Source organism: Setaria italica, chromosome VI, assembly GCF_000263155.2.
Source record: "Setaria italica strain Yugu1 chromosome VI, Setaria_italica_v2.0, whole genome shotgun sequence".
NCBI lineage: Eukaryota > Viridiplantae > Streptophyta > Magnoliopsida > Poales > Poaceae > Setaria > Setaria italica.
In genome coordinates this window covers 5,761,473-5,785,902 of record NC_028455.1, presented here as the reverse complement: position 1 = coordinate 5,785,902, position 24,430 = coordinate 5,761,473, and the positions used below count along the sequence as shown (strand labels likewise).

At 42.5% G+C, this 24,430-nt stretch overlaps 2 protein-coding genes across 2 annotated transcripts; one reads left to right on the top strand and one right to left on the bottom strand.

Annotated features, from left to right (window-relative positions):
* The first annotated feature begins 14,697 nt into the window (after positions 1-14,697).
* LOC101763831 (vesicle-associated protein 4-2) lies at positions 14,698-17,164 on the top strand. Its single transcript, XM_004972822.2, has 7 exons — positions 14,698-15,100; positions 15,579-15,649; positions 15,903-15,984; positions 16,084-16,202; positions 16,319-16,396; positions 16,503-16,622; positions 16,745-17,164. The coding sequence occupies exons 1-7, from the start codon at positions 14,932-14,934 to the stop codon at positions 16,802-16,804; spliced, it is 699 nt and encodes a 232-aa protein (XP_004972879.1). The 5' UTR covers positions 14,698-14,931; the 3' UTR covers positions 16,805-17,164.
* Positions 17,165-18,563: 1,399 nt separating this feature from the next.
* On the bottom strand, positions 18,564-23,921 carry LOC101763427 (external alternative NAD(P)H-ubiquinone oxidoreductase B2, mitochondrial). The gene is made up of 10 exons (XM_004972821.4): positions 23,607-23,921; positions 22,071-22,335; positions 21,289-21,495; positions 20,934-21,184; positions 20,525-20,741; positions 20,343-20,447; positions 19,589-19,861; positions 19,364-19,485; positions 19,075-19,194; positions 18,564-18,964 (listed from the first exon to the last, which is right to left on the bottom strand). Exons 1-10 carry the CDS (start codon positions 23,699-23,701, stop codon positions 18,877-18,879), a joined length of 1,743 nt encoding a protein of 580 aa, XP_004972878.1. The 5' UTR covers positions 23,702-23,921; the 3' UTR covers positions 18,564-18,876.
* Positions 23,922-24,430: the final 509 nt, after the last annotated feature.

Sequence of the window (24,430 nt, the reverse complement as noted above, 5' to 3'; positions counted from 1 at the left end):
TTTGGTATATTTTTGGATTTATTTGCTATATTTATTTAATTAATTGCATTTCAAGGGAATTTTTGGTATAAGTCAAATTTGAACTGCAAGTGATTCAAATTATGGAACAAAATGAGTAGAAAAATGATATTCATGTTTTTCGGCCCAATTTGAGACCTGACCCATGAAATGACAAGAAATTTCGAACATCTTGTTCAGGAAACACGACCACGAACGTGTGGCAGTGGTATTTTTAAATTATAAAAAAAACAAGCAAAGTCTGAAAATCATGAGATTTGTCATGATGTGATGATATCATAGGTGGAGGCTGTGGAAAAAAATTGAGAATGTTTTCCACATTTTGTTACGTACGATGTTTACAAACCGAAGTATTTCAGAAGAAAAATAGGAACGTTGAGAAGGATTGCATAAGATTTGGAGTCAAAATGACGATCGAGTTTTGATTTGAGTACAAAACTTTTTGTACAGTTAATAGAGAATATATATTATTTCATGTAAATTTTTGATAATTTTTTGAAACTGTTAGATATTTTTTAAATTTTTTTAAAATAGCTTTGCCGAGTGTCTAAGTTAGACACTCGGCAAAGAACCCTTCACCGAGTGTCACCCCTAGGACACTCCGCGATAAGTCCACGGCCGCCAGGGACTTAAGTCCCGGCCGCACCGTGTCACTACTCCCACCCGCATCACTACTCCCACCCCTCACTACTCCCCCCGTCACTCCCACCCGCGTCACTACTCCCACCTCTTCCTCTCTCCCTCCCGCCGCCGCCCGCCGCCCGGCGCCCCCCGCCGCCGCTCGCCGCCCGCCGCCCGGCGCCCCCGGCCCCGCCGCCCGGCGCCCGGCCCCCAGCCCCCGGATCTGCCGCCGCTCGCCCGGATCAGCAGGATGTGCTGGTGGCGCATGACTTTTTTTTTATTTTTTTCAATAATTGTTGCCGAGTGTTTTCTGGGTACTCGGCAAAGTCTTTGCCGAATGCCCGACACAAAACACTCGGCGAATCAGTGTTTGCCGTTAGGATTTTTACCGTGTGTCACTCGGCATCTTCCCTGTTTCCCGTAGTGAATGTAGAGATGAAGCATTGTGTGACCTCTTCTGCAGTTTTCCTAAAAAAAACATATCACCTAGTATTTAATTACTCCCACATATCACCTAGTTTCCCGAAACAATGAATTTGTCATCATATCATATCAAGATATATATAATCGATTCAGGTATAGTTGCTGCGTTAGCGTCGCGTGCATTCCATGATTGAGCAGACAAATTAAAATAAAACAATAATCGATACGTGCCTGCACGCGGCGCACCGCGCGCGTCAGATCACAATAAACAACTCAACACGTGGAGCCCGCGGGCATCTGACTGCTTTGTTAAACTCGTACATAGCATATCAGTAACACAGATGCAAGCTGCTGATGAATTGACCCATCCTAGTGTGCACTCCTGCATATGGTCACAGCGCCAAAAGTCCAGATACGACAATACTTTCATTTTATTTGTACAACAAAAAAATATGTCACGTGTCCACAAACAAGTTACTGAACCATGCATATATATCTAGCCATGAATCGGTTCCTTTGTTAATTATTATTGCTCCCTCCATTCCAAATTATAGGTCGTTATGATTTTCTAGATTCATAAATTTTGCTAAATCTAAATGCATAACAAAAATTATAAATTTAGAAAAAACTAAATGATCTATAATTTTGGACGGAGCAAGTACATATGACGCTTGGTACAAGAACCAACACATTTGCAAGGACACTGGTGCCACTTCTACATGCCATCTCGTAGCTTCGTCGAAGCGATTTAACGAACAACATCTATAATGCATCGTACAAACATCTATAATGCATCTATAATATTATTGTACGAAGTGAATTGATGAAAGTTGCTGTTTAATTTCGATGTCATGCATGACGTCGTAATGCTGGCCAGGCAGCACCAGCTAGCATGAAGCATGTGCGTGAGGATAGCTAATTAGCTAGTGCAATATTCTAAGCTATACCAGCTCGCACGAACACTATTAGAAAATAGAGTATTCGTCCTCTAAATCAATACCGGCTGCTTTTAATTTTGACATACGGCCTTACGGCTAGTCCCTTTAGTACTGGTGTTGACATATCCCTACCGAGCATGTCAAAAATGGTGTTGACATATACCCACTGGGCATGCTAAAAATGTGTTGACGCAAAATCCTGACGGTGGTGGACCCTCTATCACCACATGAGATGGGAGATCTGCTTAACTCCAGTGCAGAATCCAAATCGGCGCGTATGGTGTGCGCGGGCGTACCAATCAGTTTGACCATTGGAGATAATTCTCTCGAAGTTCGATGGAGTTGGCCGATCGGGCCGATATGATACTTGATGAGATAACCATTGGCTAGAGAGATGATAGGAGATAGAGCGCCGTCGAGTTACTGCTCCACCATAGCCAGAGCCACAAGCCGATGAGATCTAAACTAATGTCACCACCAATATTTTTAGACGAAACCACAGCGATGCGCCCGGTAGTTGCAGCCTAGAAACACTCAGCAGGACATCAATCTAAACCCCACCAGCCGATGAATCTAATCACAATGAAACTCAATTCCGACGGCACTCGAGGGGTAACTAAGATTAAGATGCAACAAGCTATTAAAAACAGATCTATCGTCTATTCCGACAGAATTAATAACAATTAATATGTTGTAAACGGCAAGACGATAGAACAGATAAATATCAGCCGACGCAATCTTAATCAAGGCAGGATAACTAGTGAATATCATAGATCGAGACAAAAGCAATGCGCCGTAAGTCAAAGATCCAAAATACTCGATAACTTGTAGATGAAACTAGATGAAACCACAGCGATGCGCCCGGTGGTTAAAGCCTAGAACACCTGGTGATGAAACTTGCAGCTCGCCGGAGATCGAGGTCGATGCAGCCCAGCTTGCTAGAAGGAACTCGTCGAGAAGCTACATTACTCCTACTCCTAGGGCAATGGCGTGAAGCCGAAAGGTAAAGGTAAATATGTTGTATTATTGATCGTGTGATGATTCTACAATGACCGGAGGTACATATTTATACTCTGAACTAACAACTCCTAGAAGGAACCGTATCAAAACTACCCGATACGAAATATCTAAACAAAAAGAAATATTAAGATACACGAACTCTAATTTTCCTTACGTAAAGTCCTAATTAATTAAGTTTCCTTTTTCGTATTTTTCTTCGTACTGCCATCAGGTCTTTGCTCCTTCTTTCTTCCACACGTGAGCCTCTAATATGGCTTGCTTATTTCAACCAACTTGCATGTACGATATCAGATTTTTCCTTGATCAACTCATATATTGATTAGTACCTTCTAATTATACGCATGCAGAGAATAGTTGCATATGACACCGATGGCCTCATATTCCGTATCAAGGGATTCGATTAAAATTTGATATCAACAACTGGTTATAGTGGTTATAGTACTTTAGTACCAACATAGCAATATTGATTGCGCAACTGGAACCGATACTGAAGATCGTTTCTTTAGCTGTGAAAAGTTACGCTTCTAAAAACTAATTACCTCGAACGCCATATAATTCCCTTCTGCCATTCAAAAGCTTTGCCCCCATTGTTCCGACCTATCCTAAATCAAGTCATTCCAAGAACTTTGACTGCTTTTAATTCGTACATTGTATTTAAATATAAACCCAGATGCAAGCTGCTGAATTGACCCATCGTCTGCATGGTCACAGCCAAAAACGTCTGCGTGTACTAAACGGTATAGGTCGCGTTCGACGCCGGCAATCCTCCGCCGGCCGGGGCGAGATACTACGGCGTCGGCGTCGGCGTCGATCTCGGTCGTAGCTAGCTAGCAGAAGACGCATGCGAATTCAGGGTCACTTCCTACGCGAGTCCATCCGTCACTTTCCGTGCTCACCAACGTCGTCAAGGTATAGTACAGTGCTGGGGTTTTAGCTAGTCAATGTAATGCGTTGATCACATGTGTGCTGTAACGCGTACGCTGCACGCGTAGCTATCGATCCAGCTAGCGCATGCATGTGTATGCTTCTACTGGTTGGTTCGATCGGTCCGTTAATTTGGACGTATATCCAGTTACGTACACGGAGCTCAAACTGACCCATGTGGTGAGATATTTGAAAAGAAGCTTGAATTTTTCTCTTCCCTGATATTTCACTCTTGCTTCGTGTGACATACGTCATCTTCTCCTGAGCATTTATTTATGTATTAAAAAAAAGGTCCGTACGTGTGGGAAAGCGTTCGTTGACCCGTTTGCCATTTCCAACCTTTTTTGCGTTTCCAACTTTACTTTAAACGGTCCTCGGAAGGTTAACCAAACAACTTTTGCTCCCAACTCTTTACCATTTCTAGCTAATTCAAGTCAAAGGTGTCGTGGCTTGAATCTGCAGTCGTCGTCATGCGAGCAGCAGCCTGGTCTGCTACATAGACATCGTCGTCGTCGATCATCAGCAGATCCTTCTTACCGTGACCAAAAATTTTAACATTAAAAGGTCACTTTTTTACCATACATGCGTCGTTAGTTTCTGCTAGCCAGCTGCAACTGGAAGGCCGGCAATAAGGTAGGTAGGATGGCCGGCAATAAGGTATAGGTAGGTAGGATGACCGAGCAATACCATATGTGAGCCAAGTCGTTGGACTAGACGTGGTCGATTTCTTTAGTGCAGGTCTGAAAAATGACCGGGGAAAATCAGCTGTTCACATGGTTCATGCATCATGATCGATTACTCGTTGCTTCTGATCATTAACCAGTCGATTTCTTTAAGGCGCCGTTTAGATCCATGGAATTGAATTTCATTCTACTAATTATAATTTAGACACAAATTAATTAAGCTAATATAATTGTATGTGGAATGTATTTGTATATTATTATTGGCGATATGGGAGAGATACTTATGAGCTGCACTTCTGCTATAGGGAAGCGAGTCCAAGAGCGTGCTATAAGAATTGAATTCCATTCTAATAATCATAATCTATAGAATCAATTTCCATCTCCCACCCATAAATTTAAGATAGGCTTATATCTAAACTTTGGAAAGTTGTGGAATGCCATATTCCAAGATAAATTAGCCTACTCCATTAAGTACATTCCAATTCCTTTAAATGAAGAGATCCAAATGGGACCTAAGTTGTCTTTGCTGGTTTTGGCAGATCATCAGCCGGTGACAGGTCACAATTTTGCAGCTGCAGAATTCTTGGTTAACCAGCGGCAGGTTGACGTAATTGCGTCGTGAGTATTACCAATGTACTTCCCCCGTTCCAAAACAGTTGTGTTATTCTAGCTTTGTTCCAGCTAGTCAGACATTTCTATCTCTGACCATCGGTTTTTAGAAATTCATTCATTAGTTTAAGACACTATGATGTTTAAGCCTTGTGGTACTACAGCTAAACACAAGGACGGCGCCAGTTAATTTTTACGCATATCGTTTTAGGCTAGCCAGCTTGATTATTACGAGGGGAGTGTTCAAACCAAAAATTGGTTGTGCTTTTTTTTCTAGTCTCAGTTGAAATTTTCATCTAATAAAACTACTGTTCATCGATGTGTGTTTTCTTACTCCAGTCCAATTTGAGTCAAATTCGGCCATGTTGTATCTTAAATTAGCATAGGATAGGATCATCCACAAAATTGTTGGTCATTGGACGTGGATTAGATACAGATAATGGATATAGCTGCTGGGAAAATGATAAATGAGAAATAGATAACGAGAAATGGAAACAGCCCACAAGCCAAGGCCCATGAATAAAACAAACCACGAGCCGACGACACAGAGAACTGAACACTACAAGCCACAGTTTTGGCCTGTCCATGCAGGCAGGCCTTCAAAGTTAAGTGAGCTTGTTGATAGGCCGTTTGGGCTAAGTTTGGGAAATATATCTTCAGTTTTTTTTCAAAAACAAAGTATATCTTTAGTAGACCCGTGGCCTATATAGCGCAAGATGGCCCAACTTGTCAGTCCACAAGAACTGGGCCGGAACAAGCCAAAGCCCATGGTGGCCTGTCACAATCATGGACCGGAAGCCCAACTGTACATAATATATGGGCAGAACCGCAGAAGCCACCACTGCATCACGTTCACTGCTTAATGTGAAACGAACGCAATATGAGAACATGTTTTCTTTTTACTAGGATTGTGCCCGTGAGTTGCTACGGGCAACAAAACATTTATATTAAAATACATATAGCATTCAACAGGATAATAATAATGTGAAAATAAGCAAAATAAAATATTAAATAAATTCATTGGATTATTTACACCATAGATACCCATGTCACGGCACGAGTGCAAACTACAACGAGGAGCAAAAGGTAAAAAAAAACTCTATGCAAATGCTATCAGACTACTACTGCTGATAAAGATACATATTATTCATACATACAACACAGACTTGTAACTACAGAGTCGGGACAGTCTGTGGATCACATATACAATATAACAGATGAGTAAATGGATGTACACTTCACTGGTGGAACTACACAAATCACTAAAAAGAAGGTGCCGCTGCATCCTCTCAAAAATGGGAAGCAACCAAGTTCTCCTTCGCTATCAACAGCCTAACAGAGACGTAGAAAGAATACGTGAGACAAGGTTTAACGGCTAAACTGAAAAGGCTCAACAGAGCCGCTCAAAACTTTCCCCTGGTTCTGAGTATGAGCAAAGTAAGAACTTATTTTGACTTGAAATATTTCAATCTATTACGATAAGAAAGAAAGTGCACCAAGAAGAACAGGGTAACTAAAGTTCAAGCAGACCTTTGTTTGTCGTAATGAATGCATTTTTTTTTGCCAAACAATGAATGCATTTATAATTGCAAAGAAGTGCAACCACAATAGTACCTGTTATTCACTTATGCTCTACAACCCAGACAATAAATCATGATCTAGTTTAACTCACATTTTGAATTTTCACAGTACTCGTTTACACACCCAATTCAGTAGTGAAAATGTGAGCAAGGCACATGCTTAAGATAGTCCATCAAGCAGCGTAATTTCTATCCAAGACTGATTTACATTTATGTAACAATTCAGGAACCACATCACGTCATGGAAATGGAAGCATTTGAGCATGATTGCACAAACTTACAAGCTGAGGGATGAAAATAAACACATATGAGAGTTATGATCCCATATGCCACTACACAAATGCTATTTTACAAGGTCTAAACATTTGCTCAAACCAAGTCAGTAAAAAGTACAAACTCAGTGATACCTTAAGAACTGGTTCTCCTTGGTTTGATGTCTTGGATTCCTTCATAGCTTTCATTTGGGCTTTTTTTGCTCTCCCAGCTGCTGACTTGTCAAACTCTTCTTGTCTGAAGATTTAGAAAAAGAAAATCTGTCACAATTGGGACTAAGCTACCTCAGAGGCTGAGACCAAGAAATCACTATGAATTAGTATACAGTAAGAAAAATATAAATTAAATAATTCTTCCTAATCTAAAGTCTCATGTTTCTCTTAAAGTCAACCCCTCTCCAAGCTTGCCATGCAACCTCCTATACAGCTGGTGCACTGATGATCTAAGGATGAATTATGACAATAATACCTGAAGGTGCAGTCTTGAACGTCTGGACTTGAATTTCCTATGTAAGCTATAATCTAAGGTGAAATTTTTGTGTCTGATACACTTCTGACGACCTAATTCAGTAATCGATTCTAATCAGGTTGAAATTTAGGGAAAGCATACCTTAGGACTCAAAATGGCATACACAAGTACATCACACGGGTGTGATTCCATACAAACAGCAGTACCTATAGTATTGATAACTGAAAAAGCATGAAGGAAAATTGGTGGATCACATTAACGACATTTGGTCAGCAATGTCGCCACCTTACTTCGAGCCATTGTAGAGCGCACCAATCTCCTCCTGAGAAACATGAACCAAAATAATTAGCCTGTGGAGATTTGTCTTACTTTCCAAACAAGAAGGTTATGAATAAAGAAACAAGAAGGTAAATCTAAATTTGGGGAGTGGAACAGTTAGATATGGATCTAACCTGGTAGTACTTGAGCATCTGTGGTCGTTTCTTCTTGTATGTTGGGGTGATGAGGTCACGCTCGATATCAAATGGTAAAGGATCGAGATGTATAGCTTTTATCAACTCAAAGCTTTTCAGATTACATAGAAATTGTTTAAATTACTATTTGCATAGTAGCAATCGAGATGCATCAAACAATAGTGTAATTAGGGTACTTTACCTTCTTTTCCTTCCCGATCTTTGTGAGTTTTGCGAGAATATGGTCTTTGGCTCTTGGATTTTTGCATAGTTCAGCAAAACTTCCGGTACTACCGTTTTGTTCAGCCCAATGCTCAAGCACTTGTTGGTTCGGATTGACAACGGCAACAAGAAAAGATTCAAAACTATTCCCGTATACCCATATCTGAAATAGATTAATAGAATCATAAAAAAATGGGGCATATGGTAAAATGGATACAAGAAATACAGAAGAATAAATTACTCCTTGGATGTCTATCAAAATGACATGGGAGACAGGCACACAAGAGAATTATTTTCCCTCTTCACAGTTTTAGAACTCCACATTTGACATGGATGCCACAACAAACTACTGTTGTAGGACTGTATTTCAGTATAATTTCTTTTTTAGATACATTATAGAACAATAACCAGAAAAAGCAAATATTTATAATGACCAGAAACTTATTTAAAATCATTATGTGCATCAGCAATTATTTGCCTAATAATGAGCTTAGTTCCAACCAAACAGCACCGTTTAGTAGTTTCCCAACAATGTCCTAATCAGATAACCTTGACAAATATTTCAGCAAGTGCTTGTCAATATTTCAGCAAGTGCCAAAAACATACAGAGCAAATCAAGATGTAAACTTCATCTCTTCATCATGTAAGAGAAAAAAAATAAGGTGGTGCCTTTTTAAGAGATTAAGGGAGTAAGTTATTCACCGAATCTATCTCTTGAAGAACACCATACACATTCTCTATATTTTCCACAGCAACGTACTCTCCCTGAGAAAGCTTGAATATATTCTTCTTTCTATCAATGACTTTCAAGGACCCATCTGGTTGCCACTCACCAATGTCCTAAACTTTTTGATATCCAGCTGCGTAAGAATGTTAACTGACACATCATGTTGAATTTATGGAAATAACTAACCTGTGTGAAACCATCCATCAATCATGACTTCCTGTGTAAGGTCCTCTCTTTTGTAGTATCCAGAGAACAGAACACTTCCCCTTATGCATATCTCTTCATGTGGAATGCTGGATAGAGCATCATAACCCATCTCTGGAACTGACTCGAGGCGCACATCTATATGTTGGATAGGTGGACCAACAGTCCCAAGCATGGAGTATTCATTTGGTATTGAAACTATAGAGCCCGCACAAGTTTCCGTCAGTCCTAAACATCAAAACGTGCACAGTATTATCTGAAAGCATCAATTGGTACTATGCAAAAATTGACTTGTTTTGTGTAAATAACTTATCTAAACAAGTCCTCATTTTACATAACATTCATGTTCAAGTGTTTCGAGAGATATTCAATTACATAAAAGTTGTACCCATACCATTGATCCTTCTGCCACCTAGGGATGCAAAATTCCTAATGTTGAGTCATGTTTTGTACAATATGCAAAGGTATGGAAGAGCTTACCTGTAACTGACCACCCTTCCCCTTTACCATGTCAATCATTTTGATGTAAGAACCTCCCCCCACCCTTCCCCTTTACCATGCCAATCATTTTGATGTAAGAACCTTCCCCCACTGGCTCATAGACCTACAAAAGGAATGCTACTTCATTTAAGACCAAATAGTTCATAGAACTCAAGAATTCTACTTAGGCAGCACTTCAATAGAGCATAAATGGTTGAAACCTTCTCATAATTCGTCAAGCGTTCCTTGAAGTCCTGCAGTCCAGCTTCATAATCTAGCCAGCAAAATTTTAAAAGTATTCAGGTTGAAGTTTCATCCTAAATTGTCGGGGTGTTAGGGTTGAGTTTGTGTGAGTCTGGGTGTATGGTTGTAAGTGTGTTTGTACAACACATTATTACCAACAATGAATGCCAGATATCAGGAACAAAATAAGCAGAGAATGACCATATTGCAATACCTTTGGCGGCGATGGCGGGGCATCGATGGAAGACGGTGGCGGGATAGCGGGCAATCGCCCACGGCGGAGAGGCGCGGCTCGGTGGCGGCTCGGGTGTCTAAGGCGGGAGGGCCAGTGAGGCAGTGGCGCGGTCGGTGGAGCGAGGGGTGGTGAGGTGGCGACGCGCTGGAGGCGGCGCGTCGTGCTAGACGGAGGTGGCGTGTCGTGCCAGATGGAGGCGGCGGCGCACAGGAGGTGGCGCAGGGCGAGGAGGAGCGGACCGGAGGGGCGGCGCGGAAGGGTGGCGAAGGAGGCGCGTCGAGAGGCGGCGGCGTGCAGGAGGCGGTGCAGGGCGAGGAGGAGTGGACTGGAGGGGCGGCGCGGAAGGGCGGCGAAGGAGGCGCATCCGGAGTCGGTAGCACGCAGGAGGCGTTGCAGGGCGAGGAGGAGCGGACCGGAGGGGCGGCGAAGGAGGCGCATCCGGCGGCGGCGCTGTGGCGGGAGGCATAGGGCGACGCGGGACCGGATGGCACTCAGGGGGTGGCGGCTGTGGGAGGCGACGGAAGGGCTCGGGGACGGAGGCGACAGGAGCGAGAGGAAGGGCTCAGATTTGCGATTCGATCGTGGACGGTGGAAAAACGGTATAGCGCGGCAGACTTGGGGATGCGGGCGAGGAAGGGCTCTGATTTTTGCGATTCAATCGCGGACGGCGGAAAAACAACATAGCGCGGGACGAAGGGTTGACGGAGGACCCGACGTACGAAAAAATATCTTGGTTTTGCTTTTTTTTAGGAGTAGAGATTTTGCTTCCTTTACTTTGGAGTAAAGGCGTGAAAAGCCGCACGTTTTGTTTGCATAAAGAAAGGAAAAAGAAGAAATGCGCAAAAGCTGGACAAATATATGCTCTTTGTCGGTCTTGAGAAGTGCATTTTTTGAAATTGACAAGCCACACCATGGCGGACAGAAGAAAACATATTGTGCTGAATTTTCATGCTCTCTTGTTTGTATATGGAAGCCCAATAGCTCATCAAGTAATTCAAATATTGTAAATTTTCATAGAGATTTTTTTTAAAAAAAAGAGTAACAGTCACTTTTATTGTAAGTTTACAGTAGTAATGGCTTGATAAAAAAATTGAGTGGCTGTGAATGTGGTAGAATGGTGTGCAGCCGTGCTGCAGGTGCTGGTCAATGTCCTCTTGTCCAAGGTTCTTGTTCTTTTGTTCAGCGTGCATCCAAAGGGAAGGGAAGGAGACGGGGGAGGGAGATGGCCGTATTGCAGTGTCCATTGACGTGGCGCAGACTCCATATCATCGATCTGCAGCGTCAGTTGTTGTCTCGATCGTTGCCTGCTCTGCTCCTTTGGTCCATGCACACACAGTTCCATCTTCTGGTTCCGGTCCCTTGTTGGACCATGCGCTGTTCATCGTAGACCGGGACAAGCCAAAATACGGAGACCTGACCAGCACGGAACGGATCCTTTTAGTCGTACAAGACACGTGAATGATTCAATGAATGAATTCAAGTGTCCCAAGAGAATGTATTATATTGAAACTGAAAATGACTTCACAACCCATTTGAATGATATTATACAATCAGGTGTGTTTGGCTGCATGCATCACTTGATGCATGTATGGATGGTTCTAGATGGTAGGGTTCAACAAATTTGCTTGTAGCATTTGGTCCACTCTAATTAATAGAATAATGTATTAGGTGGGATGGCTTCCTTCCTCCTGGATGGGTTGATACAATTCATCCAACAAAATAAAAGAATCATTATTATTTTGAACCATTTCATACATGAACCAAATGATATAAGCAACCAAACACACCCTCAATTGCAGAGCTGCACTGCAAATATAATAGATAATCTATTTGTTTTTCTGACTTATTTTATTCTAACAGCCAAATAAAGTTTAGTCGCCCATAATTTTATTTGGCAATTGGCACTGTGTTCGTTGCTGCCACAAACCAAATGACCCTATCTTTTTTCTATTTTTCTTGTTTTAGCAAAAGATAAGGTCTGGCTCCTGTTGTCTCTAGCTTGGAGTAGCTCGATGGAAGTGAACAGTGAAGGCCCGTGACTCGTGCTGCTGGGGGCAAACCGCAAACGCCAAGAGCAAACCTTCCATTGACTTCTCCAGCCATGGTGGCCTGGCCGGGCCCCTTTCCAGCCTCTTCTTGTGTCCTCGTCTTCCCTGCTAGGCAGGCTTTTCCTACTACTATTCTAACACTACTTTTCTAACACTTTTCATTTTTTTATACACGGCTCACAGTACTACATGAAAAACATTTTTTTTTCCTTGTGCAAACTTAAAGCAGCAGGAGATAAGCACGACGGACAAAAAAAAAAAAGAAAGCCGTGGCCCACATGACATGACCAAAGAATTTCTATTCAATAATGCGCACCATCCTCAGTCAAAAATATGCCCATCATCCACCCGAGACAGTAAAGCCGTTAACCTCAAAGGCGCCAAACATGCTCACAAAAGCATCTCTTGGCAGCTTTTGCAGGTCAACGGAGCGAGTCAACTCACCCCCGGGAAAAAAGGTTGAGAAAGCTAGGCAAAGCCAAAGCGCGTGCTAGATCAAGTCCATCCGCCCCCATACATAATCGAAATGTATAGTTTTTGGTAGGCCCACAGCAATATTGCATTAGGATTAGGGTCTAGCCTTTGCTATCACGGTAGATCATGTCATATCGTCCTGGAAAGTGGAACTAGGATAGGGGCTAAGCCTGCTGACACATTTTCGTACAGGATCGACGCTGTAAATAAGGTAAAGGGAGGTAAAAAAAGTTGATAATACCAACGTAACCAAAGTAGCTACCCACATTAAGCTACATATTTCCACTACGAAGCACCAATTGTTCAGCCTTGTTTAGTTACCCCAAAAATTCTAACTTTGGCACTATGTAAAAAGAAGATTCCCCATTATATCAAACTTACGGTACATACATGGAGTATTGAATGTAGACGAAATCAAAAACTAATTGCACAGTTTGGTTGTACTTTGCGAGACGAATCTTTTGAGCCTAATTAGTCAATATTTGAACAATAATTTACAAATACAAACGAAACGCTACAGTATGCTACAGTGCTGGTGCAGTGATTTTGGTTGTCCAAAATCGGGCAAACCCTCGTAATGCTTTCATATCGTGTCGCATTGAGCTTCTTTGCTTAACAAGTTCAGCTATCTGGGTTCCAGGTTTCTCAGACAGGGGCGGACCCACGTTGAAGCTAGTGAGGGCACTGGCTGCAAATTTTCACCATATATGTTTGCTTTTTTTTTTTATCAAGTAGAGTGTGCCCTCAGAATGCATTCGGAGTCTGTCCTTGTTCTCGTATTGGTGCTGTCAGCAAAGAAACCAATCAAAAAAGAGCAACTATCGGATGTTTTTTGACTCCGTAGTCATTCTCATCTCGTGGATGATAGGGAAGGAGAGGAACAGTCAAATTTTTTATCGCACATAGTAGACCTAAGAAAAATTAACATTGAAAAATTCAAGATGAGGGGTAGAGTTTGGATCTCCGGAGGCTATCATTTATTGCCGAATTTTTTTTAGTTCATGCACCACTAATATTCATGCCAATCTTTCAGAATTCTGGTTGGCGCCTTGGCACTATTTTGTATACTCTTCTTCTCCTCTTAACAAAATACATGCTTAGACTCGTTCTCAAATAAAAAAAGGCTGTCATCCCGCTATTTGTAAGGGCAAGTTCGAAAAAGGTTTTCTCATAGTCAAGACATATCATTTTAGAGATAAATTTTTATAGACTACTCCTACAACAATTTAGTCTCTTCACACATTTCAAAAGATATTTTGTATTCATGTGGGATCACCACATGTTGTTCTCATCACCTCATCGTGACTTTTTTTTCACATGTAGACCTAGAAAAGCGACAACATGGCAGTAATTAAGGGTGCAGTGGCTGATTCGCTCTCCGCTCGACTGGAAGTTTTGAGTGTGCTCTCTCCTCATTTATCTTTCCTTGACATTGGATTCTTTCGATTTGTACGGCCAACAACCAAGCTAATTTGGTTTATTGTACATGCTTTGAGGAGGTTGTAACACAACGATTTCACCTGAGTCAACATGAAAATAATGGAATACCCTACATTACTGAAAAAAATATACTATGTAAATACAATTGTTTTTGGAAAAAAATTGCTGAGTGTACACGTGGGTAAGAAAATATCCAGCCTGTTCGTTTCAGCTTATCAGCTGGTTTATCAGCCACCGAACAGTGTTTTTCTCTCACAATAAATTAGCCGTTTCAGCTTTTCAGCCGGCTTACAAGGCTAGTCGAACAGGACCATCATGTCTATTCTATTGTAAAGGGTTCTATAGAAGGTAACCAAACCATACGAGGGAATGGGAGCAGAAGCATCCAACCACCATGCCGCCCAACCAAACCCAACCCCTAGACACGCTAGCCAAACCGGTAAGAAAACCATCACCAATCAGCACTCAGCAAACACACGGCTCAAAAAGAAATAAAGAAATCAAAAAAGGCCACTCAGCAACACACGAGAAAACACGTAGGAGAACTGTTGCGAGGTGGGGCCCACCACTCATCACCGAGTCCAGCGTATAAGACAGCCCCATTAACTCCGTCGTCACGATTGACAATTCCACACCACTCTGCGTCTCCATCCCAATCATACTCTTCTTCCTCTCCCTCTTCCTCCCGACCTCTCCTCTCCCAGGAAGCACCCGACCCCGACCATACGTTCTCCGGCGCCCCACGCGGACGGCCAGCCGCTGCTGGTTTCGCCAGAGGAGGGGCAGGGCCACCGGGAGGAGCAGGGCGACGCCGCTGCCGAGTGGGCCGGGCGCCTGGGGCTGTGCCACATGCCGCTCTGGGGTACCGCGTCCGGGCCGCCGGCCGCCGAAGGCGAGGCCGCCCGCGCGCCGCCCGGGTCCAGCGGGGGCGGCGCCGGCGGAGTCAAGGTGATCCGGTCGCTGCTCCCCACCCGGCGCCGCCTCCGGCTCGACCCGCCCGCCAAGCTCTACTTCCCATGTACGCACCCGGAGCTTGCTCTTCCATCTTCTTCTTGCCGGGTTCTAGTAACTGATTACTTTCTTGAGCATCTGCTATGGTTTCGATTGAAGCTGCCTCTCCCTCTGCTGTTCGGGCTTGGTTTCGATTGCTCTGTTCTCGTCAAGGCGCCGCCTTTCGTGTTCTTGTTATGTTTGTTCAAACTTTTCTGCTTCAAGAAATCCCTCTTTGATTGTTCCGTGAAAGCCTCTGTTCCAGGCTTCCAGCTTGAGTCTGTGTATAGAAAAAGAGGATTTTTAATTCGTCAAAAAAGGGGATTTTTATTCTCGATTTTTTTACGACCGTTTTTTTGGAAAGATTTTACGACCGTTCATATATGGAGATTGATTGAATCGATGGGTGGTAAAGGGCATGTCAGTTATGCAGTTTACTAGGAAAGGTGTTTTCAGTCATCTGGTTTTTTTCGCCTAATGTTGGCCTCTAATTTTGACTTGTGAAGATGAACCTGGGAAGCAAGTCCGGAGCGCGGTCAGGATCAAGAACATCAGCAAGTCCCATGTGGCATTCAAGGTAACAAACAATCGTCTCTTTTTTTTATCAGCTCTGCTCCCCAAGTTGATTCTGTTATAACTAGATGGTATTCTAAAATAGTTTCGCGAATTTTCCAAGCAATTTGTTGCTCCATTTTTCGATAACAGGACAATCAATTTGTTCCTAGGAAGGTTTTTAGTCATTACTCCAACTAATACAACGATTTAGCACCTCAGCAGCTGCGCTGTACCTCTCAGCAAAACACTAATTCTGGCCATTTTTTCTGTTCCAGTTCCAAACTACAGCACCAAAGAGTTGCTTCATGAGGCCTCCGGGCGGCATACTTGCTCCAGGGGAAAGCATCATAGCAACGGGTAATTTGATTGGAGCCTGATGAATGTCATCGGTAATTGTGGTGTTCACCAATTATGATGACCTGACCTGTGAGTGGCATTCTCTTATTTGAATGTCAGTGTTCAAATTTGTGGAGCATCCGGAGAACAATGAGAAGCCGTTAGAACAGAAGTGCAAGGTTAAGTTCAAGATTGTCAGCCTGAAAGTCAAAGGACCTATGGAGTATGTCCCTGAATTGGTAAATCCTTTCTCTGCAGCAACCCTGACAATGTATATTCAGTTTAATTGTTCGAAGCCTCTACTTGTCTCTATTCAAATCGTCGTGTAAGCTGAAGTTTTAACATTGTGTTGCAGTTTGATGAGCAGAAGGATCAGGTTGCGGTTGAGCAAATTTTGCGGGTAGTATTCTTGGATGCTGAGCGTCAGAGCCCAGTAAGTCTTGGCAAATGCTCTTCTTTCCTTTCTATTTTTCTCTTGATGCAATGCAACTTTGGGAGAATATAATGTTTGGCTTACACATTTTGGCAACATTTTGAAGCAAATGGACAAGCTCAAGCGCCAGCTTGCTGAAGCAGAAGCTGCTCTTGAGGCACGCAAGAAACCTCCAGAGGACAACGGTCCCCGTATCGTTGGCGAAGGCCTTGTGATTGACGAATGGGTAAGATTAATGCTTTGTGGTTTTAATTACAGTGCCTAGTCTTTTAATAGTGGTCAATAGTTTTTGAGATGCAGCTCTGCCTCATGTGCTTCTGTGCTAATTTCTTGATTATGTTATTGCAGAAGGAACGAAGAGAGAGATACCTTGCTCGCCAGCAGATCGAAGGTGTTGATTCAGTGTAGACACAACGCAGCACTCTAAACAGCAAATTGAACATACCATTTTATGGGCGCCAAAATACTGTCCTTTCACACTCCATTTGTCAAGCGGTTGGAGCTTAATTTTGTGAAGGTTCGGATTGTAGCAATCAAACAAGAATGAGGCTTTATGTAATTAGGATTTGAGCTTCATGCTGTACTCTCTTGGGTCTGCATGTGTGTAGATAATCTGTGCTAGCCATGTATTTGGAATTTGTGGACTGTGGACATGTGAATGTGATACATTCCCTTAGCTGCTGTCCTATCAATATTGAAAGTGTAATGTAATCTCGAAAGGCACTCTCCAAGGTGATTAATGGACGTTCTCCCATCATGTTACATTAATTCTACCATCCACTTGCTTATACAACTCATACTGCAACTGGAAAATAATGTTAAGAAGTCAGCTTAGTACCAATCATCCAGGGAATCTTCTCTATGGAGCTGCTATTAAAAACTTGTATAATGCCACCCTGAGATTTATGTCATATTGAGTTGTCAAGTGCTAGGTCCCATGAAACATTCTGGGCTAGGCTCAGCATCTGGTTCTCTGTCATGTTCGTTTATTTTGTTGGTGTGTGATCTGTGCTGAAATAATTGCTCCTTGTTCCTTTGTGTTCATATGATCTGTACTAATGGAGCTGTTGAGCTGGAGGAATTAGGTACAAGTATACCTAACCCACCAACCAAAGAGGTGGATGATGATGGAACATTAGTTTTAGTCCTTTTTGTGGTCTGGACAAGCTGTTGCTTTCTTGAAATTCATTCATATTGGGTGATTTGTTAAGTGTTTATTTCAGTTTTATAGCCAGATAGATGTGATCATACATCCTTGACTTTTAAGATTAAATAAGTGCAAGTGGCTGTTTGTCTTCAGTATTCTTTCACTTTCATAGAGACAAGTAAGAATAAGTATATTTTTGTTGCGATATCACCCTTAAAACCGGTATTTTGCCGCCAGGAGGTGATGCAATTGGATGTGTTCTAGAACGATTTGAAAATTCAGATCAGATTTTTTTTCCTGCTAGATCCTGTAAAACTGGTTTCGTCTTTGAAAGTGAATAGCAGTACGATAGGGACGGCAATAGAACAAAAGGACATGACCAAAACTTCGACTCATCCGAGATGATGAATTTTACCGGTATTTCATATCTTCCTGAACATTTTTTCTCTCAAATTTGGGACCAATCTCTGTTTTGCTACACCGTTCCGGTCATGCGTAAAAAAAAACTCCTTCCGGTTTTAAAATAATTTTTATTTTCTTCTCTTTTGCTATCTTCAAAATACTTATTTCTTTTGCAATTTCTAGAAATTTTTTGCCTGCTTTTTTCTAGTTTTACCCTTCTTAAATGTACAATTAATTCATTATCTAAAAAAATGTACAATTAATTAACCTCTTTCCCTTGCATGCACACTTTATAGAGCGTCTCTTATCTTTTATTTTACATCTTGCCCTATGTTTGAGGGAACTGTCTGCTCCACTTAACAGTTGTTGTGTCCGGTGGCCTCAACAAAAAGAAATTCACCAATTGATAGAAACAAACATACGAACAAATGGACCTGAAGTAGCATTTCCAGGGAGCAGTTTTGCACTGATGTGGCAACTCAACCACTACAGTATCAGCTCATGGCTGCTTGGTAAATTTCACAGAATTTTGGCATGTCAATGACCAACTTTTTGGTACCAAATACCAACATCTTACCAGATGTTAGGTAATTCATGCAACCAACTGGACCACTACCATGGACAGACAAAACAGAATTTCACAGAACAAAATCAGGGCCAAACTGACCCCTTGCACGTCATATCTTAGTGGTACAAAAAGGCTATTAAACGAATCTGAGCTTGCTCAGGCCGCGAAAGTGAAGTACAACTCTCTCCAAAAGTGTAGTACAAAGGAATTTCGTGGTGCACTATACAAGTGCAAGGGAACTTTCATTCTTCCCTTAACAAAAAAAAGAACTTTTATGTGAAACAAAACTCATAGTGGGAGAAGGCTCTAATGGCCCTGATCATCTGAATATGTCACAGCAAAAAACTTTAGTTCCCTTCTTAATTATATGCAGCTTGAGTCTCTTCCGAAGATGAATCGACGTGCCCAATCAGATACCACCAGCATCCTCGTGCGCCAGCTGATTTGTTTGCTGAATTCAGAAGCAACAGAGCGTTAGACATGCTGCTGATGAATCAGAAATATGGGGCACAAGTGTGGTAGCATGATCGCCTTTGTTGTCATGGAAAGGGAAACACTTACGTCGCATACACGGAGTACCAGAGCCACTGAGAGCTATGGCCAATGGAGATCCAGTCTCCAGGAAGCTGTGCAGCAGTTTGCTCACCTCCTAGAGGGGCGAATTGGCCCAGATGCCGGTACCTGGAGGATTAACACAGTAATAGAATCAGATTCTGAAAATAAAAGGTGAACACTTTTGGAGCTATGTTCTGGCAGAGCCTGGTACTCAGCAATTGGATCAGAATGAAGACCATGAAACGGATTCGGCCAACTATGAAAACATTGAGCAAATGAGTGATGGAATAGAAACCTGAAGGGGCGGAACCGATGGCGGCCTTCTCCCCTGATGCGGATGGGGCCTTCAGGGTGTTCTTCAGCATCCTTCATCTTGTTGAAACACCTAGCAAGATATTGCCCTTGCTGCGAAGCCACCTGGAAGGAAAAAAAAACTAGTTAAAATTTTGGACACACAAAGTACGGTTTAATAAAATCGGAAACTTCATAACTTAATACCCTAAAGAAGAAAAATAACAACCTGAGCAGTTGCAGGTAGGAATTTGACTTGTGAATCCACCAGTGAAAGAGCCTTCTTGAATTCTTCGATATTCAGCTCCACAGATTCCTTCTCAGCATCTCCTTTCGCACTCCTTACTAAATCGGCAATACCATTCATTTGCTTGCTCTTAAGGTAGAGCTGCAATTGTGGGTATCTCATGGAAATATCATCCAACACGTCTTGAATCTCTTTCACAGTCAAGGTTCCAGACTTATCTTTATCTGCAACTCTGAATATTTCTGAAATATCTTCCTGCAAGCATTATGTAACATGATCATAAGTACCTAAATGCAAATAACAGTCCAGCAAATATATATGATTAATTGGCTTAAATGCTGTATTACAGATACTCAACGCTGGCTAAATGTAAAATCAATATGCCGAATTAAATTACCTACGGAATACTATCTATCTGTCCATATGTGATGATACTGATCAAGTGAACTAATGTCATTCATGGGTACTCCTACTGAGACATTAGCTTCTACATAGGGAATATATTTTTTAGAAGATTTTGCTTTTTCTGAATCAATAGACAAAATCTTAGGAATGCTAGTAATGGATTTTTTTTTTGAAATGCAGTAATGAAGTTCCACATATGGGTTTGCTAGTAAACAAGACCTGGAATGTTATCATGCGAGAGAAGAGCTACATAAAGGACTCTTCTATTGTTCTTCAGAACCTTTTTAACATTAACGAACAACAGAACAAGTAATGGACTTCCAATACGTACCATTACTCTCCTCTGGTTTATTGTAGCACAATCACCAATTGCATAGACACCATCACATTCACGGACCCTTAGCCATTCATCAGTGGCTAAGACACGCCTATTGCCCTGTATATGCAGATACATGATTATTCAACTGACTTAACTGCAGCAGAAAACTTAATCGACACTGAGTTTATGTGTACCTGGCCAATTTGTTTCATGAATTCCACAATGAATGGACGAGTTCCAATACCAGTGGACCAGACAGCCATTCCATAAGGAACTGAGATGTCCCCAGTGCCAGGATTTTGCATGGTAATAGCATCCTTAGAAACCTTCACAACTTTGTATCCAGTTTTCACATCAATGCCATCCCTTCCAAACTTATCCTCAGCAAAGTTTGTTATCCTCTTGTCGAACCTTAGGAAATGAATGCAGGCAATCATTAGTCCAGGACACATGTTACTTATGTAAACTTCTGCAGTCAATTGTTGGGGGAACAGCTAAATTTGGTGTACTGACGAAAATGGGTGAATCCCATATAAAGATATAGTAGATATCAATTCATAAGCACAAATTTTATGACAGAACATTGCGGGGATATAGCCTTACATGGTCAGTATGTGATCTGCAGCTTCAATCAATGATATCTTGACAAGGTGCTGAATCGAGGGATAAAGCTTGGATAAATCTTCAGTAACAAAATCATGCAAAGATGCTGCAAATTCCACTCCAGTAGGTCCACCACCGACAACAACAAAATGAAGATTCTTCCTCCTCTCTTCTTCATCCAGGAAGGGGAGACTTGCCCTCTCAAAGCAGTCCATCACACTCCGTCGGATCTTCTGAGCATCCTCAACTTCCTGTGATTAAATGAGGACAAAATGAGTAAAGCAATATGACGCTATGGACCAACAGTCCAGATATATTCAGAAATCATGTCATAAACTCGGTAGTGGAAGGTTACCTTCAAGAAGTGGCAATTCTCGACCACACCAGGAGTATTGAATGTATTTACCCTAGCTCCAACTGCTACCACAAGATAGTCGTAGTCAACCAAGAACTCACCATTTCCATCAAGATTTGTCCCAAGATTCGAGCGACAATGGATTTTCTTGTTTTGTGGATCAATCTTGAAGCACTCTGCTTCCCAAAATTTGATTTCTTCACCTTTCTATTAAGCATAACGGACAAAAACACAAATTTTAGTTCATCAGTAACAAATGTAGGCATCTAAATTTGGAATAGTTCAATTATGAATATTCTTGGTCTGTTGTCACAAGAAGAAAAGGAAAAAAAAGAAATATGTCTGCTCCCGAGTCAAAACTTGCAAATTCTTGTATGTGTGGGACTCAATTGGAGATGCAAGATTCCAATGCCAGGAAGATGGAGAACTTTATTGCTACATGATCGTCCAAGTGCTTACAGTAAACAGTGTTCAATGAGTAAACATAAAAATTCAAGCTGCCACTAAAAAACAAAAACAATTAATCTGTCACTGAAACAGAGCATTTAAGTTATGCAATGTAGGGATGTACATAGCACTGAAACATTGATATTTATACTGCGTATGAACATTGCCAGCTGATGCATTGTTATATTGCTCTGCTCTTACTCGAGAACCAACCAATCTACTATATTAAGGCAGAACTGTACCCCCCAAATTCACTAATGGTTCTATTGAAATATGGATGGTAGAAGTGCTAGCATAGCAGTAAAGGACCCCCTGAAATTTGAAAAACTGCATACCTTCTCCAAAACCCTTCGAATTGGCTCGACGATGCTCCTTGGCTCAACTGTTCCAGAAGTGACGCTTGGGAGCAATGGTGTAAAAGCAAAGTAGTTCCGGGGAGATATGACCTGCACATCATACAATCTGGTATCGAGATTCCTCAGGAATGTGGTGCCACCCCAACCAGTCCCAAGCACCACAACTTTCTTCCTCTGAGGAAGCTGGGGCTTCTCAACAGCAGCATCTGATCCGGAGTCCGCATAAGCGACGAGGCCTCCACTACTGCAGATTCAGCAACTTATTGGTGAGCAATGGACATGAAAGTAAGATAGCAGGACTCATGGTGTGACAGAATGATGATATTACAGTATTATTCATTCATCTTAGATAATAAAATCTGTATGTAATACGTTGAAGGCACTCCATTATCGAGAAGACCTTGACAAAAACTTAAAAAGTTACGGTATTCAATAAAAAAACTGTCCTACATTGTGATGTTTCAGTTTGCCAAGCAAGCGAATTTCAAGGAGATACTTTTGGTTTCACTCATCAGGACTCCGAAGAAAAAGAGAAAGCATAGTACTTTATCATCACAAACAGCAACATGTTCCATGTTAGTTGGCACATGGCTTCCAACGCACCAAACTATAGTTCTCCCTTTGTTTTTAGTTCCTGTTTGTGGCCGTACCATAACGATCTCGCCTGTAATTAAATATTGGGAAGGAAAAAAAAGCACAAGCACAAGTACGAATGGAACAAGAAAATGCTGGAATCTACGTAGTTGTGCTGCGGAACAGAGAAATCAAAGTTGTTTTTTCTTTCTTGCTGGTCTCACGGGGCAGCCAGTGTTGAACGTTCAGACCTGTCCCACTACGATGCAGGGACGCTAGCTAGCTCCCCTACATGGAGGTGGAGCAATCAAAGAAGACTAGAAGAGGTTCCTTTTGTTCTGGTAGGCCACATGGACCAGGGTGGAATGTTCATATGCAGAGTCCACCACAACGACCGAACGTGGGGACGCCTCCGATTTGCAAATCAGGTTGGGGAAACGACTTTTTTTGTTTTTTAAAAAAGTTGTGGTTCATCTAACATCCTCTGAAATGAAAGGGAATGTAGCTAACGCGTGAGAAAGCAAAATCCAACAAGGCCTGCGAGATTTCACTTTCAGAGTAGGTAATAAAAAAAAAGAGAAAAGAAAGAAGAAGGGCCGCATGTTTACGCCCTCCAAGATCTGCGGGGATGGAAATGAGCAGAAACTAGGGGGCGAATGGAACAAGAGGCACAGCTGCGGGTAGCTAGTTGACAGGCTCCGGAGCAGGGAGATCGAAGCGGGCGGCGGGCCCGGCGGAATTACGCGCGCAGGAGGTCGTCAGCTCGCAAGATCGCAGAAGGCGGGGAGCAAAAGCAGAGAACACTGAGGCAAACTTGTATACTAATTGAAAGGAAAGGGAAAAAAAAGGCGGTTACAGAGCAGAGAGATGTTAGGAGGGAGAGAGGGAGGAGGGGTTGTCGATGTTGAGCAAAGAAGAGGAAGGAAGAGCAGGACAGGGTACCTTGCGGCTGCGACGACGAGGAGGAGGTTGGAGACGCCCGGGCGGCGGCGTGCGCCGCCGGACGCGCCCTCCCACAAGAACGCCGCCCACCTCATGTTCACCCTCTTTCTTCCTTGGTTGGTTGCGTTGCGTGCTCCGGTGATCTCGGAACCAACAGCAGAGCAGAGCAAAGCGGCAAAGTAGGCGCTGGAGGATGGGAGTGGGGATGGCCGGCGGCCCAAGCAAAGGAAGTCTCTGGTTTATACCGCAACGACTCGTAGCTTCCAACGAACGGACGAGCTGTGGAGCTCCGGCCGCCGACCCCAGTGGATCTCCTGGTCCAACCTCGCCACCCCCTTTTAATATATTTTTTTTTCTTGTGCAGTTGTGCTCGTGGCTGGCGGCGAACGAGGCCGTGCTGTGCTGTCGAGGTTGGTGACTGGCCGGTGGGCCTGCAACTGGGTGGCCGACACGTGTTTGGCATGCTAAAGCGAACCAGCCAGACGCCTGGTACTACGCGGCGTTGGGTGTCACGTCATGTGCGTGGGGTCGGTCCGCCCCGTTCGCCGCTTTTCGCCCTTTCTCTCTCTCTCTTCGAATTGGGGACTTGTTATTTCCCGATTCGGGAGTGGCAAAATTAGTATTTTGCTATAAGAGTGTAACTGTAGTATTTCGTTTGTATTTATAAATTATTATCCAAATATTGACTAATTAGATTTAAAAGATTTATCTCGCAAAGTACAACAAAACTGTGCAATTAATTTTTGATTTCGTCTATATTTAGTACTCCACGCATGTACCGCAAGTTTGATGTGATGGGAATCTTCTTTTTGCGTAGTGTTAAA

Bases quoted from the DNA above. Each gene is read 5' to 3' on its own strand.
- LOC101763831 (XM_004972822.2), top strand. From the start codon at position 14,932: ATGCCGCTCTGGGGTACCGCGTCCGGGCCGCCGGCCGCCGAAGGCGAG. The intron at 15,101-15,578 runs GTACGCACCCGG...TGACTTGTGAAG, and splicing joins CGCCAAGCTCTACTTCCCAT to ATGAACCTGGGAAGCAAGTC. The intron at 15,985-16,083 runs GTAATTTGATTG...TTTGAATGTCAG, and splicing joins GGAAAGCATCATAGCAACGG to TGTTCAAATTTGTGGAGCAT.
- LOC101763427 (XM_004972821.4), bottom strand. From the start codon at position 23,701: ATGAGGTGGGCGGCGTTCTTGTGGGAGGGCGCGTCCGGCGGCGCACGC. The intron at 22,336-23,606 runs GTACCCTGTCCT...CTGAATCTGCAG, and splicing joins CTCGTCGTCGCAGCCGCAAG to TAGTGGAGGCCTCGTCGCTT. The intron at 19,195-19,363 runs GTTTCTATTCCA...TTAATCCTCCAG, and splicing joins CATCGGTTCCGCCCCTTCAG to GTACCGGCATCTGGGCCAAT.